General features: G+C 46.5%; 2 protein-coding genes across 2 annotated transcripts in view; one reads left to right on the top strand and one right to left on the bottom strand.

Annotated features, from left to right (window-relative positions):
• pkd1a (polycystic kidney disease 1a) overlaps nucleotides 1-13,184 on the top strand; it is a 70,354-nt gene extending 57,170 nt beyond the window's left edge. Inside the window, exons 28-36 of the mRNA XM_031563802.1 lie at nucleotides 74-213; nucleotides 2,460-2,590; nucleotides 3,229-3,361; nucleotides 4,142-4,267; nucleotides 4,707-4,881; nucleotides 5,143-5,430; nucleotides 6,752-6,886; nucleotides 9,147-9,464; nucleotides 9,659-13,184. Of these exons, the coding sequence (XP_031419662.1) occupies nucleotides 74-213; nucleotides 2,460-2,590; nucleotides 3,229-3,361; nucleotides 4,142-4,267; nucleotides 4,707-4,881; nucleotides 5,143-5,430; nucleotides 6,752-6,886; nucleotides 9,147-9,464; nucleotides 9,659-10,522 (2,310 nt within the window). The 3' untranslated portion in view covers nucleotides 10,523-13,184. The remainder of the gene's footprint in view (nucleotides 1-73; nucleotides 214-2,459; nucleotides 2,591-3,228; nucleotides 3,362-4,141; nucleotides 4,268-4,706; nucleotides 4,882-5,142; nucleotides 5,431-6,751; nucleotides 6,887-9,146; nucleotides 9,465-9,658) is intronic.
• A 3,489-nt stretch (nucleotides 13,185-16,673) lies between these two features.
• The window catches only part of LOC116219883 (tuberin-like), a 4,698-nt gene continuing 4,546 nt past the window's right edge, over nucleotides 16,674-16,825 (bottom strand). The window contains exon 8 of the mRNA XM_031563987.2: nucleotides 16,674-16,825. This exon is cut by the window's right edge and continues 442 nt beyond it. The gene's annotated coding sequence lies outside the window, so the exon portion shown is untranslated.

Genomic DNA, 16,825 nt, shown 5'->3' with positions numbered 1-16,825 from the left:
GTGTGTGGGTGTCTTAGGGGTTTGTGGTGTACATGTTCTCTCTAACTGTGGGCTGTGTGTGTGGGTGTCTTAGGGGTTTGTGGTGTACATGCTGTTCCTGCTGGTGGTTCTCCTGCTCAACTACGCAGACTCCGCCACGGACACTCAGCGTCTGCAGCTGCGCAGCCAACTCCAGCAGCGTCTGCAGTCATTAGACTTCAACAACATCAACAGGTAGCGCTGCCACTCAATGATACAGGCTCTCACTTTTTCTTTTTTATTTCATTTTGTTATATTTCTTATGTAAAGTGGTATTTATTGTTACACCAGGTTCTATTGCTCGTAGCTTGACTATTCTCTCCCTTGTACGTCGCTTTGGACAAAAGCGTCTGCTAAATGACTAAATGTAAATGGAAATCTAAATGTAATGGAACATCAACAGGTAGCTGCCACTTAATGATACAGATTCATTGTCATGAAAGACATTTAATCATGAGCACACCCATGAATACACTTGTGCTCAATCAAATAGATAGATAGAAAGGAGTGAGCGGATGTGTATTGCCTTTCTCTCTCAGGTGTATCTCTCCTTGTCTTTCTCTCTCAGGTGTATCTCTCCTTGTCTTTTATCCTGTCTCTCACCTAAACCCTATCCTGCTAATTGTGTCTTCCCCTCATAGTAGGGGTGTTCTGAAAGCTAATGCAATTGAAAATCCTGTTGAAGAGTGAATCATGATGCTGTATTGGTTAGACATGTCTAATCCTGTGCAAGTTCAGTCTAAATACCCCATGACAGCGTCGCCTCCCTAGAGGAATAGAGGAGTGTTTCAGCTCTTTCCTCTCTCTCTCTCTTCCCTGTGTGTTTGCAGCCTACTTGATATTCATTAGTGATATACCACATAGTTACAAATCTGCGTGGTATCACAAAAGATTATCAGATATCAAATGACCGTAACATTCTCATTAATGGGACATCGCAGATTCTTGGGTCTCTGCCAACTTATCCCAAAGTAAACAAGGAACAAGTTTTCATTATAGGGAAGATTTCGTCAAAATGAGCAAAATATTCCAGAAATGTGCACAGTGAAGGCTACCAGTTCTATATTATATTATACATTATATACATATATACATATACGTATATTATATTCTACATTATATACATACATACTATCTACAGTAATGCTATTCACAGCCACTCATATTTTGGCTTTGTGCATAGTGGAAATACTTCAATGCATAAAATAGTAATAATAGTATTACTGGTAGACTGTGTTATTTGCATTGAATCCTAGACCATAGACACATAGTGTATCATGTGAGATAGATATACACACGTCCTCACTTCTTGAACATCTTTTCTTGTATTTTTTATTGTTTCTCTCTTCATCTGTATGCCCTTGGCATCTGCTCCTGTAGTGTGTTAGTGTTCCTGGCAGTGTGTCTATGCTGTGAGTGTTCCTCAACCCCTCCCTGGCAGTGTGTCTATGCTGTTAGTGTTCCTCAACCCCTCCCTGGCAGTGTGTCTATGCTGTTAGTGTTCCTCATGCCCTCCCTGGCAGTGTGTCTATGCTGTTAGTGTCTCTCACCCCCTCCCTGGCAGTGTGTCTATGCTGTAGTGTGTTCCTCATGCCCTCCCTGGCAGTGTGTCTATGCTGTGAGTGTGTTAGTGTTCCTCATGCCCTCCCTGGCAGTGTGTCTATGCTGTTAGTGTTCCTCAACCCCTCCCTGGCAGTGTGTCTATGCTGTTAGTGTTCCTCATGCCCTCCCTGGCAGTGTGTCTATGCTGTGAGTGTTCCTCAACCCCTCTCTGGCAGTGTGTCTATGCTGTTAGTGTCTCTCACCCCCTCCCTGGCAGTGTGTCTATGCTGTTAGTGTTCCTCATGCCCTCCCTGGCAGTGTGTCTATGCTGTTAGTGTCTCTCACCCCCTCCCTGGCAGTGTGTCTATGCTGTTAGTGTTCCTCATGCCCTCCCTGGCAGTGTGTCTATGCTGTAGCCTTTCAGATGGGCCCCTATCAATCTCTTGTGCCTCGGCTGTCACCCTCAATGATAACCCTGTGTTTACAAAGTGGGTCATTGAGGGGCCAGCACAGGGCACAGAAGCGGGCCCACCCCTGTCATGGCGTTGTGTGCCCACCCCTGTCATGGCGTTGTGTGCCCACCCCTGTCATGGCGTTGTGTGCCCACCCCTGTCATGGCGTTGTGTGCCCGCCCCTGTCATGGCGTTGTGTGCCCGCCCCTGTCATGGCGTTGTGTGCCCACCCCTGTCATGGCGTTGTGTGCCCACCCCTGTCGTGGCGTTGTGTGCCCACCCCTGTCATGGCGTTGTGTGCCCACCCCTGTCATGGCGTTGTGTGCCCGCCCCTGTCATGGCGTTGTGTGCCCGCCCCTGTCATGGCGTTGTGTGCCCGCCCCTGTCATGGCGTTGTGTGCCCACTCTAAGGTGAATGACTTGCCATCTCTCCTGTCTTGCATGAAGCCGTGAGGACGTGTGGCCGTGGCTCGCCGACTCCTTGCTGCCGCAGCTCCTGGATGGCTCCGCCCTGATGCGTGACACGGGCAGCGTGCTCCTGGGAACGCCACGCCTCCGGCAGCTCCGAGCTCCAGCAGGTGAGAAGAGAAGAGGGGAGGAGGGGACAAGGAGTGGAGGCTGAGGAAGAAAAGAAATGAACATGAGAGGCAGAGGAGTGGAGGGGGAGGAGGACGAATGTGAGGGAGGAGAGGAGAGAGGGAGAAGGGGAGTCGAGGAGAAGGAATTGAATGACTGGTGAGGAAGGGGGAAAGCGGCAGTGCTCTCATTTCTGACAGGAAAGAACAATGCAGCCAAGTAGGACAGCGTCTGGGGTGTGTGTGTGTGTGGGGTGTGTGTGTGTGTGTGTGTGTGTGGGGGGGGGGGGTGACAATGTGTGAATCTGTGCGCAGACCTCTCAGCCGTCAAGCCTCATCTCCACCACTGAGGCCACAGAGTGAGATCTCAAAGATGGGGGGACTGACAGGCAACCTTTGGCTACAGCTTGCGTGTCTCCTCCCATTGTGCTTCTGCAGAGCCACGAGAAGGAAAGGCTGGGTGTCAACGTCAATGTCAGATCCTCAGTTCTGATACGGCAAAGAACAGAATTTATTGTGTAACCCACCTTCGTATAAAATGGCCTGTCAAGGACATAAAGAATTTAGAGTGAATCAGATTTATGCAGAAAAACTCAAGAGCCCCCTTTTTCTCAACACCGTTGTGTTCCTCCTCCCATCAGCCTGTCCGACGGGCGGCTCTTTCCCAGGATCCTCTTGGTTTGGGTGTGGGGTGAGGGACCATGCGGTCGGCTGGACCGGCCCGGGCTCCAGACTCTCGCCCAACTGGACCCTGAGCTCTGCTGAGAGTGGCGGGTAAGCTGAGCGATGGGGCAGAACTCTGGGCATAGTACCTCCTTCAGCACAGCTGTGTGGTGTTTCTCCATCGCACGTTCACCTCACTTCCTCCCTGTCATCACACGTTCACCTCACTTCCTGTCTGTCATCACACGATCACCTCACTTCCTCTCTGTCATCACACGTTCACCTCACTTCCTCCCTGTCATCACACGTTCACCTCACTTCCTCTCTGTCATCACACGTTCACCTCACTTCCTCTCTGTCATTGCACGTTCACCTCACTTCCTCCCTGTCATCAGTGCTCCTTCACACGTTCACCTCACTTCCTCTCTGTCATCACACGTTCACCTCACTTCCTCTCTGCACAGCACACCTGCACAGTATTGATATTACACGGCATGTTCTCCTGATGATGTCATATGCTTTTGATGTTCACCTGCACAGTATTGATATTACACGCACGCACGTTCTCCTGATGATGTCATATGCTTTTGATGTTCACCTGCACAGTATTCATATTACACGGAATGTTCTCCTGATGATGTCATATGCTTTTGATGTTCACCTGCACAGTATTGATATTACACGCACGCACGTTCTCCTGATGATGTCATATGCTTTTGATGTTCACCTGCACAGTATTGATATTACACGGCACGTTCTCCTGATGATGTCATATGCAGGGGTTGGTGTCGACTCTGGTGTCTACTTTTCTTGTGTAGTCTATCCCTGCTGCTTTTGATCTCAGACTGTGTTTGTTTGTTTGTTTGTTTGTTTGTTTGTGCCTCTGTGCAGGGCGTGGCACTGGGGGCAGGCGTGGGTGTACGGCAGTGGTGGATTCGTGCAGGAGGTGACCACAAGCATGGACGTTTCCAAAGCCCTCATTCAACATCTCCAAACACATCAGTGGCTGGACCCACTGTGAGTGTTTGTTTGTTTGTTTGTTTGTTTGTTTGTGTGAAGGGAGGGATGGGAGGGAATAATGAAACTATTTCCAAAAGGTGTCAAAGAAGCAAGGAGTTGTCTGTCTATAAGAAGTTGATTCACAGTGCAGTGCTGTCAACAATGTGGGCACAACTTCAACGGAATGTGGAGTATTATGGCATAAAAATACAGTTTCCTGTGTATTTGCGTTGTTTGTTTTGTGTTTTGTATATCCTTGGGCAGCTGTTGCCTCTTCCCCACGTGTTTTGATCTTTCAGTCTTTCCTTCATGATTCCAATTAAAACCATTGACATGTGTGTCTGTCTGTCTGTCTGTCTGTCTGCCTGCCTGTCTGTCTGTCTGTCTGTCTGTCTGTCTGTCTGTCTGTCTGTCTGTCTGTCTGTCTGTGTCTGTCTGTGTCTGTCTGTCTGTGCAGGACGAGGGCTTTGTTTGTGGAGTTCTCTGTGTACAACACAAACTCAAATCTGCTGGCTGTGTTGACCTTCCTGCTGGAGTTCCCCGTGTCTGAGCACGTTCAGGCCAGTCTGGACCTGAAGACTTGCCGTCTGCACCGCCTCAGCCAAGGCTTGGACCTCCCTCTGCTGCTCACGGTAAACCACCCGCGGCGGGCCAGGCACACCAATCCTCACACCAATCATAAAAACCCCATGCCCAGCAGAGTTGGGACTTGCCATCTCTCTCCCACATCACATCCAGCATGTCACAGGGCACCCCCCCCCCCTCCCCCCATCAACCATTTAGAACTCAGCCAGGGTTTGCAACTGGTGGGGTGACTGAGCAGTCATCGTCATGGAAACAGCATGGACTCCATTCATCTTTTGAGCATTAACACATTCTGACTTCTTCTCCAGGTGGTCCTGCTGGCACTGGTGCTGTTCTTCTGTGTGCGTGAGGGTGCCTCCGTCCTGAGGGAGGGCCGCCTCTACCTGGTGCGCATGTGGAACGTGGCGGGCGTCTGCAGCCTGGCACTGGCCCTGTGTGTGGCCGCGCTGCACCTGGCCCGCGCCGCCTACGCCGACCGCCAGTGGGACGCCTTCCTGCGCCGGCGCCACAGCTTCACCGACTTCTACGGGCTGGCCCAGCAAAGTCAGGCCATGAGCGCGCTCAGTGCGCTCCTGCTCTTCCTCCTGGTGCTGAAGGTGAGAGGATGAGGGAGATGCAGGATCTCCTCCAGGAGTGTCGGGCTGACTTTCTGCTCATCAGTAACCAATAGCTCCTGTTTTCACTCTGCTCATCAGTAACCAATAGCTCCTGTTTTCACTCTGCTCATCAGTAACCAATAGCTCCTGTTTTCACTCTGCTCATCAGTAACCAATAGCTCCTGTTTTCACTCGTATCCTCCGACTTTTCATCTCCTTTTCATTTTCTCATTCCTCCCCATTTTACAGCAATTTTCTGTAGTTGCTAGCCATTACTCGCCTTCCCAGGTGATTTCCTCCCTAGCGTCTGGACACAGGCTCATTAGTATTCACCACATGGTAATTCCCCTCAGCATGGAGAAGACACTAGTGGAGTTGGACATTGGATGTTAAAAACACTCTTATGAGAATATTTGATTCTCGTTTCTTTGAGTCTGTTCTAACCTTCTCTTTTATTTGCTGGGTTTAGGGTCACCGTGAAAAACAGGAACAGGTTGGAAGGAATTGTTAGACAGTAAAATTGCCGGCACAAACTTTAATGACCTCTCCCAAGTATACAGAGCCAGAGCCAGAGCCAGAGCCAGTTATCCTTGCTGCCCCCAGTCACCCCGTGTTCAGTGAGTTCAGGTTGCTTCTGGGCGCAGATCCATTCTGCTAAGATGCAGGACCAGTAGATTTAAAAAAGAAATGTGTCCCTGCTGCTATTGGCTTTTTTATCTATGTAAATTGGTTGTGTGGAGTGGGGTGTGTTGACGGTTGTCGGGGATTGTCTTACTGCTGGCTGGGCAACCAACTGCCCCTCGGGGATAGCGATAAAGATTTACCTTGACCTTTACCTTGACCTTGACCTTGATTGTGTTTTGCAAAGTCCTAAAGCTCAGGCTGCTATTGCAGAAGTCCACTATATCCATTCTTGGCAGAAGCACTCTCTGTTGTTGTTGTTGTTATTGCTGTTGATGGCTGTAAACAGGTCCTTGGTCGGTTATGTAAGACACCATTTGTCATCTTAAGTGTGTTCAATGGGTTCTCTGAAAATCTGCCTAAACTGACATGCCGAATTTATTTTGTGCATCGACGTGCACATTAGTCCCCATTAAAAAACCGCCCAAGGTGCTCTCAAAGCAATTATGTTCACATGTAGTCACAGCACGTAGGCCCGCAGGATTAGAGGTGTCTGCTCAACTCTCAATGAGACTTCACCCTTTATCCCTGTTTATTTATCCAAGATGCATCAGCCTAATCACGGTCTTTCCTCTTGTCGTCCCCCCCCCCCCGTGACCCCGTGACCTCTCCCCCTGTCCCTCCGTCTCCCTCCACGCAGGCCTCCCATCAGCTGCGGTTCCTGAGGGAGTGGGCGGTGTTTGGCAGGACGTTACGGCGCTCGCTGCATGAGCTCCTGGCCGCCTCCGTGGCTCTGCTCATCCTGCTGCTGGCCTACTCCTACACTGGACACCTGGTGAGAGCACACACACTACACACACACACACTACACACACACTACACACACTACACACTACACACTACACACCCCTACTCCTACACTGGACACCTGGTGAGAGCACACACACTACACACACACTACACACACACTACACACACTACACACTTCACACACTACACACTTACACACACACACTACACACTACACACACACACTACACACACACTACACACACACACTACACACACTACACACACTACACACACACACCCCTACTCCTACACTGGACACCTGGTGAGAGCCTTTACTACACACACTACACACACACACTACACACACTACACACACTACACACACACTACACACACACTACACACACTACACACACACACTACACACACACACACACACACTACACACACACTACACACACGCTACACACACAAACACACCACACACACACTACACGCTACACACACTACACACACACACACACACTACAAACACACCACACACTACACACACTACACACACACACCACAAACACACTACACACACACCACACACACACACACACTACACACACACACACACACACACACTACACACACTACACACACACACACTACACACACACTACACACACTACACACACTGGACTACAAGGTCACTTAACTCCCATATGTCTGGACTACAAGGTCACTTAACTTAACTGCTTTGAATTTAAGCAGCTTTTAGATTTACATAACACCATTGAGATATTTCCAGTCCTTCTGTTGAACTTTCTACTGTCAGCCTTGTCTACCACTATTCTGTGCTATACTCTCTTGTGTTATTTCACTCAACGACAATCAATTTAATTATTGACTGTCTCGACCCGTGAAATCATAAATTCTCCAACCAGCTTCAGATTTTCATCGTTTCTTATCCATTTAGCTGGGCGCACAAGGACACATACGTGCCGACAGTTTTACATCAGGGGTGCCCACACTTTTTTGGCTTGTGATCTACTTTTAAAATGACCAACTAAAAATGATCTACCACAAAACATGTTCATAAATAGAGACTATGCATGGCTAAAAAGGGGGGGGGGGCACCGACACAGACACTTAAAGGAATCATTGTGATATTGGTGACATTATTTGAGATGTTGCGGCCCAAAATCCTTGATTTCGAGGGAGCTTTTCCAAAAAGTTCAGATGAAAGTTTCCTCTTTGTAATCATAATTGAGTTATTTGTTAAAAAATAACTGATTAATAAACAAACATTCATTCATCAAGAACAGAAATAAATAACCTTGCCAATATGCTAAACAAAAGATTACCAGGACTACAAAACTTATCCACAACACAGTGCACCTGTTGGCATTACAGAAGGACCATCAGTAAGACTGAATAAAATGTTATGAATGTCTCAGCCTTCACATATGAGAAAGAAAAAAAGCCTGTGTCATATGACGTCCTGCTTGCGTTTCTGCCGTTCTCATTCTATGCGTATCAATCTGTTTTGCTATCCTTGTTTATTTATTTTATCCGTAAAGTTGTTGAATTTCATATATTAATTTAAAGTCGTCCAATTTCAAGTCATCCATTCTTCAACACTCGCTGCTACCTTATCTTCAAACAGAAAGTAACGTTAAATCTCCATGGCAACAGCTCTCAAGGGTTTGGATAATAATCGTTTAATAATGTATTGCTTCCTTCATTATTCACAGCTAAATAACATAAGGCTTTTTATTTTGTTTAATACACGGAAAAGCTATAGATCTGTTCTATAGGAAAGGTAACCTTAAATGACTTCCGTTGTGATCTGGCGATTTATAGAAGAAAAAAAAATGATTAACTTGACACTTCTGAACAGTTACGTGATTTCTGTTGTGGGACCTTTAGTAATATCTTGCTAATAAAAACAAAAACAAATAAAAAACACTTTCATGCCTTTGTGCAAAAAGTCTTTCATCTTCTGAGGACATGATGCTGTGTGCATTTGATATTTAGTAAAATCCCCTTTACATTTCCTCTCTGCTCTCCCTGTATTTAACGTGTGAATCCGCTCCATGCACAAACAGGGTCCGCATGCTGCAGTTACTGACACATCAATGGAGCTCATAAATACACGCCTCGGTTTTGCCTTTCATGCCTCTCCCTCTCCGTCTCCAAATATTGCATCGGTAGAAATAATTAATTACAGTTAACCTTAAACAACCAACTCATCCTGTTTATTTCCTGTCATATAGTCTGTTGATCATGCCTTATTTTGTGTCTCCCTTTTGCAGCTGTTCCACTCGGTGCTGAGAGGCTATGGCAGTGTCGGCTCCGTGTTCCTGGCGTTACTGGGCAGTGGCGGACGGGCTCTGGTGTCGTGGTACCCCCTGAGCCCGTCGGCGAGCTCCGGCTGGGGTGTGCTGTTCCACAGCAGCTTCGCCGTGCTGAAGCTGGTCCTGCTCTGGCTGGTCACGTCCGCACTGCTGCGCAACTACAGGTGCGCTCGAGAGGAGCTGTACCGGCCCGTGGTGGACCTGCAGGACTACGAGATGGTGGAGCTCTTCCTCCGACGCCTCAAGATCTGGATGGGCCTGAGCCGCACCAAAGAGGTGAGTGAGATGGTTGGAGAGGATCGGTGTCTCCTGATCTGTGGCTCTCTGTCTCTGGCAGTAGTCTTGTTCTTACCAGTCTTTTGCTAGTTTTCTGACAATATTCAATTGGTTATTCAGATCATTTAAGTGGTTGTATGATGACTTTTATTTTGGCATAAACGTCTACATATCTCCTCTGTGTCACCCCTCAGTTCCGCCACAAGGTGCGCTTCGAGGGCATGGAGCTGCCCCCCTCCCGCTCCTCCTCCACCAGCGACTGCAAGTCTCTGTGTCTGCCCCCTATCGACACCCCCGAGGGGCCCCCCTCTCCTGACAGCGTGGACGGGAGCTCCGAGGCCTCGTGGCGCCCCATGTCCTGGAGCCCGTGCAGCCTGGTGGAGGCCCCCGGCCAGAGCGTGGTGCTGGGGGCCCTGGGGGCGGTGGTGGGGGGCCACAGCTGGAAGGAGAGAGCGGAAATGGAGGCCACGCTACGGCGGCTTCTGCCCACGTTCGAGGCGCTGCTCCTGCAGCTGGACCGCGTCACCATGGCGACCGAGGAGGTGTACCGCACCGAGTGCCGTCTGGAGCGTCTGCAGAGGAGGAGCAGGAGCCGGAGCAGGAGCACGGCACGCAAGTGCAGCCAGGGCACACGGACCAGCAGCAGGGCAGAGGACTCCGCAGGGCCCAGGAGGCAACCGCCTCGTAAGAGTCCACACAAGGGGAACACCCAGAAGCCCCTGGGGGCAGAGGCCAGCTCCCATCAGGACTCTGGGAGTCCTGTGATCAGCCACGCCCCCAGGTCCAGTCCCGATTCCGTCCCGGCTCCGGCCGCTGCCTCCTCTCCGGTTCCCGGCACCCCTGCGCCCGGTCCCGGCTCTACCCCACCGCCCGTTCCCAGATCGCTGGACTGGGACACGTCGAGCGACAGGGAAGGCCGCACGCCCTCCAGCCTGTTCCGGCACCCGGCACACACGACCATCGTTCCCATCCGTAAGCGGAAGCACAAGCCTCCACCGCTCAAGAACAAGGTTCACCCCAACCCCGACAGGCCCGTCTCAGGACACTCCAAACCCTGAGCACTCCTGGGGGTCACACAGAACACACAGAACAGAGAGAGAGAAAGAGAGAGAAAACTCTTTTTGTTTTATTTTTTTGGTTTATTCATTGAAAAAGCGTGAAGCAGGGACTATTGCGGTGGAGGAGCAGATCAGTGAGATGACATCATTGACAGCAGGTTTTGTCTCTGGTGCATCTGAAGGTAGAGAAGTAGAACAGTAATCATCGTAATGGCGATGGTTGTCATAAGCTGGATCACTAAGAGGGTACGTTATGAAAGAGAAGAGGATACCAAATGTGGGAACCCCCGGTGGCCGTAGACATGGACCTCATGAAGAATCACTCCTGAGGAGTCAGTTGGTTCAAAGCTGGCAGAACAACGAGGTGCAGGACGCCATTGTTTGTTTGTTTACTCATTTGTTTACCCCCTCCCAGTCCTTTGCCGTCCAGCCTACCATTCCCCTGGCCCTGGAGGTCAGCGGGGGGGGGTGACCCTTGACGACAGCACAGCTCGTGCTCACACTGAAGCCAGAGGAACTCAGCAGACTGCAGTTGTGGAGAGCGAGAGATTAAGATTGTTGTACAATGGCTTGCCACGACTACAAAGACGTTTGGTGTTCTTTAAAAAAAAAAAAAAAATGTACTAATATTGTCTGTTCTGTTTAAAAAAAGGAAGCTATTTTCAAGGTCACAGGTAATGTGCTTGACCTTATAAGATGGTCTGCTCACCCACACATTATATGAAAACACTTTCACGTACCACTCTCATGTATCGTGCCACATTACTATTTGAAAATGCACACAAATCAATGCTTGCTTGGCACATGTATGCATATACTGCTTTAAAAAACCTGGTTTAGATACACTACATTTTGTACAGTTACACACAGTATACACACTCAAGTATATTCACACACACACACACACACACACACACACCTTAACAGGTTATCAGGGTGCTGATAAAATGGCATTCCTCAGGACTCCTAACCCTTCCCTCCCCATCCGTGTCCAAGATAGGGGCGTTGAACCTGATCAACCTAGACTACAATAAAGAGACGGAGAGGATGGAGAGAGGATGGAGAGAGGATGGAGAGAGGATGGAGGAGAGGATGGAGAGAGGATGGAGAGAGCATGGGGCAGCAGACGCTAACACAAGCGTACGTTTGGAGAGGAAGAGAAAGGTAGAGGAGAGAGATAGAAAAGAAAGACAAATACAGAGGGACATAAATGAAGGAGAGACAAAGCAAGAATAGACAGAACAAAGAGGGAAACTGAAAAGGAATAAGAGAAGATCACTATCCTCTTTCCTTTCTACTAGTAGGAAACAAGGGCGGGTCCATAAGTCGCATTAGTTCTGTGTATTGGTAGGTTATAACTATCATGTTTCTTTTGGAGTTGTTTTCTATGTTTTTGATTGTTGTCGCCTTCAGAAGCGGTCTAATGTAAATTAAGGAAGCACTTTGTATTGATGTACATATGTTAAGTGTTTGTGAGGATGAACGCATGTGTTGAAACATAATAAGCTTGGTACGAATTCCGTACGAGATGCCTTCCCTCACGTTACTCTACAAGTAGATTTGCCAAAGCTTGCTAATCGTGTATGCATTGATTTATTTTAAATTAAAATGGTCATTTACTTTTGTTCTTAGCACTTTATTTCCATGTCAAGCTGTTATTGTAGACCATATTTAACATGTATGTCTTGTTTATTTCTCCCCCCCTGAAGAAACAGCTATTTAGAACAGTGTATTTTACAAGAGTTGCATCAGGATATACAACTGTTGCCATGAGTTTGTAAGAATGAGGATTCTATTTTATTTTTATTTTTTTTCTCCATGTTGTTTTGATATTTCCCTCATCGGTTTCCTGGAATATCAGCTTCCCCCAAACAACCACAATGTTTACCTTACAGTATCTCAGGGACATACATACTTTTTCCAAACGTTTTGTTTTAATCAGATTTATTTTTGTTCATATTTCTGTTTGTGGCTGATATCAAATGAAGTGTTGGATGGGTTCTCAGAGTCGACCCAGCTGGTGTTCCAAATGTTTAAATTCACGTTCCCAAATCCTGTCAATAAAAATAAGTTCACAATGTCATTATTACAACATTTACACAACAAGCGATCCTTCTAACCATTGTCATAAGTCAGTGTGTGTATGTACATATCGGTGTGACCTGATGTATATATTATTAAGAGTTTGTTGATAATGGTTTATGATGTCTGTTCCCATATACTCAGCACTGACCAAGAGGGCATTCTTTCACACAAACAAGTTTTAGATCGAAATCCACATCCCAGGTTAGCCTGGGCTAAGGGTTGTAAGCAGCTTGGAGATGGACTATTTGCGTGTTGCAGTAAGAGGTACCCAGATGTGGGGGATGAATGAAACATGTGGATGTTGCAAACAGAGATGACAGCAGGAGTAAATGACTTACCTTTCAAGTGCCAAAGCCCACCTGTGTGTTTGTTTTCATGTTTGTTTCATGTGTTTAAAAGCATTGTGTTTGTAAACAAGGTGTCCTTATTCCATCCTTCATGTGTGGTTTGTATGTTCTGTATGATGCGGCATGATGTTGTTCTGTTTTTGTATGGTATGGGTTTATTTACGTCTGTAGCACTTCTTGTCCACTGCTTTTGCACTTGACAAAGTCAAATAAAGACATTTGACAGCTAAGACGTGTTTTTGTCCATCACATGCCCGTTAAGGAATGTGATGAATGCCCGAGTGATCGTTATATGACTGCAGTGGGTGAGTCAAGCTCAGTCAGTCCTGTATTCACATGGCGGTGATGATCTCAAAGCTTCCGGATGATGACAGACAGACACTAAGCTGCATGTCTGCTTTATGTGCACTGAGGAGAATAAAATGTGATGATTCTTGGACAGGCAGGTGATTGGTCGGATGCCCTTTATTTCCTCAGTGGGGGTTCGTTAGGAAGAGGTCCTGCCGTGACCACAAGACAGCATTTTCATTTTCAACTTGGTGCATTTACGCACGTTTATATTCAACGGAAATACTAGGATCAACTGAAATTCTAGAGAACGTTGGAGTGCTATTGACCAAAAATGCTATTGACAAAACCTCCACCAGCCCAGATATGTCCTCCTGTTCCTAACCTCAGCACAGCCCGGGGTTTACGCATGTGGAGACGGAAGAATGGGGTCGAGATTGGAGTGGAAACGATTAGCGTTGAGCCATTTGAGACGTCCCACATCAAGTCAACACCTTCTGGAGGTGGAGCAGTGAAGATCCAAAAGTAATAGAGTAACCAGACGTACACAGGCATTATATGTATATACAGTACCAGTCAAGAGTTTGGACACACCTTCTCATTTTTTGATACGTTTTTTTCTTTACTTTTATTATTTTCTACATGGTAGATAACACTTTTTTTTGTTTAGTACATCATTCCATATGTGTTATTTCCTAGTTTAAATGTCTTCAGTATTAATCTACAATGTAGAAAATAATAAAAGTAAAGAAAACACAAGATGTGAAAACACAAGATGTGTTCCAAACTTTTGACTGGTACTGTATAATGCACAGTGGATTTGAGACGCATAAACCATACGTACACAGGCATTATATGTATATATAATGCACAGTGGATTTGAGACGCATAACCAGATGTACACAGGCATTATACACTACCGTTCAAAAGTTTGGGGTCACTTAGAAATGTCCTTATTTTTCAAAGAAAAGCACTGTTTTTTTCAATGAAGATAACTTTAAATGAATCAGAAATACACTCTATACATTGTTAATGTGGTAAATGACTATTGTAGGTGGAAACGTCTGGTTTTTAATGAAATATCTACATAGGTGTATAGAGGTAGCCTGGATACCAGACCGAACTTAGCCCCGCCCACAACATTTGAAGTCGGGAAGTTCGGTCTGGCATTACTCCATTGGGGAGAAATTATCTCCGGACCGAAATTGCCGGACCAATCAAATTGTCAAGGCGGGCTTTATACGATGATGGACAGATGATCAACAGTAACGTAATCAAACACGTCACCAACACACGGGTTGAATTCGTTTTCAACAAACATGGCTGCCGCTGGAGAGCTGAAATGTATAGATTCGAGTCCATTTAGACATTGACAGTGCATTCATTTTGAAAGAGGAACAGAGAAACGCGATCAAGGCATTTGTCAATCGAAAAGATGTTTTTGCCTTCCTTCCTACGGGATCCGGTAAAAGTTTAATTTATCAGCTGGCCCTGGTCACATACTACGTTGTTCTGATTGGTTGTAGGTAACCAATTGAGCGAAGAGGCATTTTTTCTCCTGGTTCGGTTGAAACACGCCCCATAATCACAGCCCAAAGGAGCGATATCAGACTCATATTCTGACTAGAATTATGAGTATGACATCGTCAGGCTAGTATAGAGGCCCATTTCCAGCAACTATCACTCCAGTGTTCTAATGGTACATTGTGTTTGCTAATCGCCTTAGAAGACTAATGGATGATTAGAAAACCCTTGAAAACCCTTGTGCAATTATGTTAGCAAAGCTGGAAACTGAGAGAAGCTATAAAACTGGCCTTCCTTTGAGCTAGTTGAGTATCTGGAGCATCACATTTGTGGGTTCGATTATACTCTCAAAATGGCCAGAAAAAGAGAACTTTCATGTGAAACTCGCCAGTCAATTCTTGTTCTTAGAAATGAAGGCTATTCCATGTGAGAAATTGCGAAGTAACTGAAAATGTCCAACAACGGTGTGTACTACTCCCTTCAGAGAACAGCACAAATGGGCTCTAACAGAGTAGAAAGAGAAGTGGGAGGCCCTGGTGCACAACTCAGCAAGAAGACAAGTATATTAGAGTCTCTAGTCTGAGAAATAGACGCCTCACAGGTCCTCAACTGGCAGCTTCTTTAAATGGTACCCGCAAAACGCCAGTGTCAACGTCTATAGTGAAGAGGCGACTCCGGGATGCTGGCCTTCTAGGCAGAGTGGCAAAGAAAAAGCCATATCTGAGACTGGCCAATACAAAGAAAAGATTGATATGGGCAAAAGAACACAGACATTGGACAGAGGAAGATTGGAAAAAAAATTTATGGACAGACGAATCAAAGTTTGAGGTGTTTGGATCACACAGAAGAACATTTGTGAGACGCAGAATAGGTGAAAAGATGCTGGAAGAGTGCCTGACGCCATCTGTCAAGCATGGTGGAGGTAATGTGATGGTCTGGGGCTGCTTTGGTGCTGGTGAAGTGGGAGATTTGTACAAGGTAAAAGGGATTTTAAATAAGGAAGGCTATTACTCCATTTTGCAACGCCATGCCATATCCGGTGTACAGCGCTTGATTGGAGCCAATTTCCTCCTACAACAGGACAATGACCCAAAGCACACCAAATTATGCAAGAACTATTTAGGGAAGAAGCTGGCAGCTGGTATGCTGTCTGTAATAGAGTGGCCAGCGCAGTCACCAGATCTCAACCCCATTGAGCTGTTGTGGGAGCAGCTTGACCGTATGGTACGCAAGAAGTGCCCATCAAGCCAATCCAACTTGTGGGAGGTGCTTCAGGAAGCGTGGGGTGAAATGTTTACAGATTACCCCAACAAGTTAACAGCTAGAATGCCAAAGGTCTGCTGCAAATGGAGCATTCTTTGACAAAAGCAAAGTTTGAAGAACAAAATTAATATTTCAAATACAAATCATTATTTCTAACCTTGTCAATGTCTTGACTATATTTTCTATTCATTTTGCAACTCATTTGATAAACAAAAGTGAGAGTTTTCATGAAAACACGAAATTGTCTGGGTGACCCCAAACTTTTCAACTGTAGTGTATGTATATATAATGTACAGTGGATTTGACGCATAAACCATACGTACACAGGCATTATATGTAGGTATAATGTATAGTGTATTTGAGACGCATAAACCAGACGTACACAGGCATTTCTTTGTTTGATAAACGTTTTATTTGAAGCACACAAATGCAAACACAGCCATACAGCCCACCCTCCCATTTTAGTGTTTCTATTATTACTCTCCTAAGGCCATCTTGGTTTCTCTTGCTTAATAAAGGAACTTCAAATAGACGCACACACACACACACACACACCACACACACACACACACACACACACACACACACACACACACACACACACACAAGCACGTGCCTTCCCTCTCCTCACTGCATGGCTGGTGGGGTGGGGTTTGGGGGGGGGTGTTTGGGGGTAGTGTTTGGCAAGAATTGGCAAATATATCTGTGATTCTGGAGACTTCTAGCATGTGTCTCCTTGACCATTCTTCTGTGCAACTTCTGAGCCAGCAATATGATCTCCCTTTTACACACACAA

Source organism: Clupea harengus, chromosome 26 (assembly GCF_900700415.2).
Source record: "Clupea harengus chromosome 26, Ch_v2.0.2, whole genome shotgun sequence".
NCBI lineage: Eukaryota > Metazoa > Chordata > Actinopteri > Clupeiformes > Clupeidae > Clupea > Clupea harengus.
Note: the sequence above shows the minus strand (reverse complement) of the source record. Positions and strands in the feature narration are given on the sequence as shown.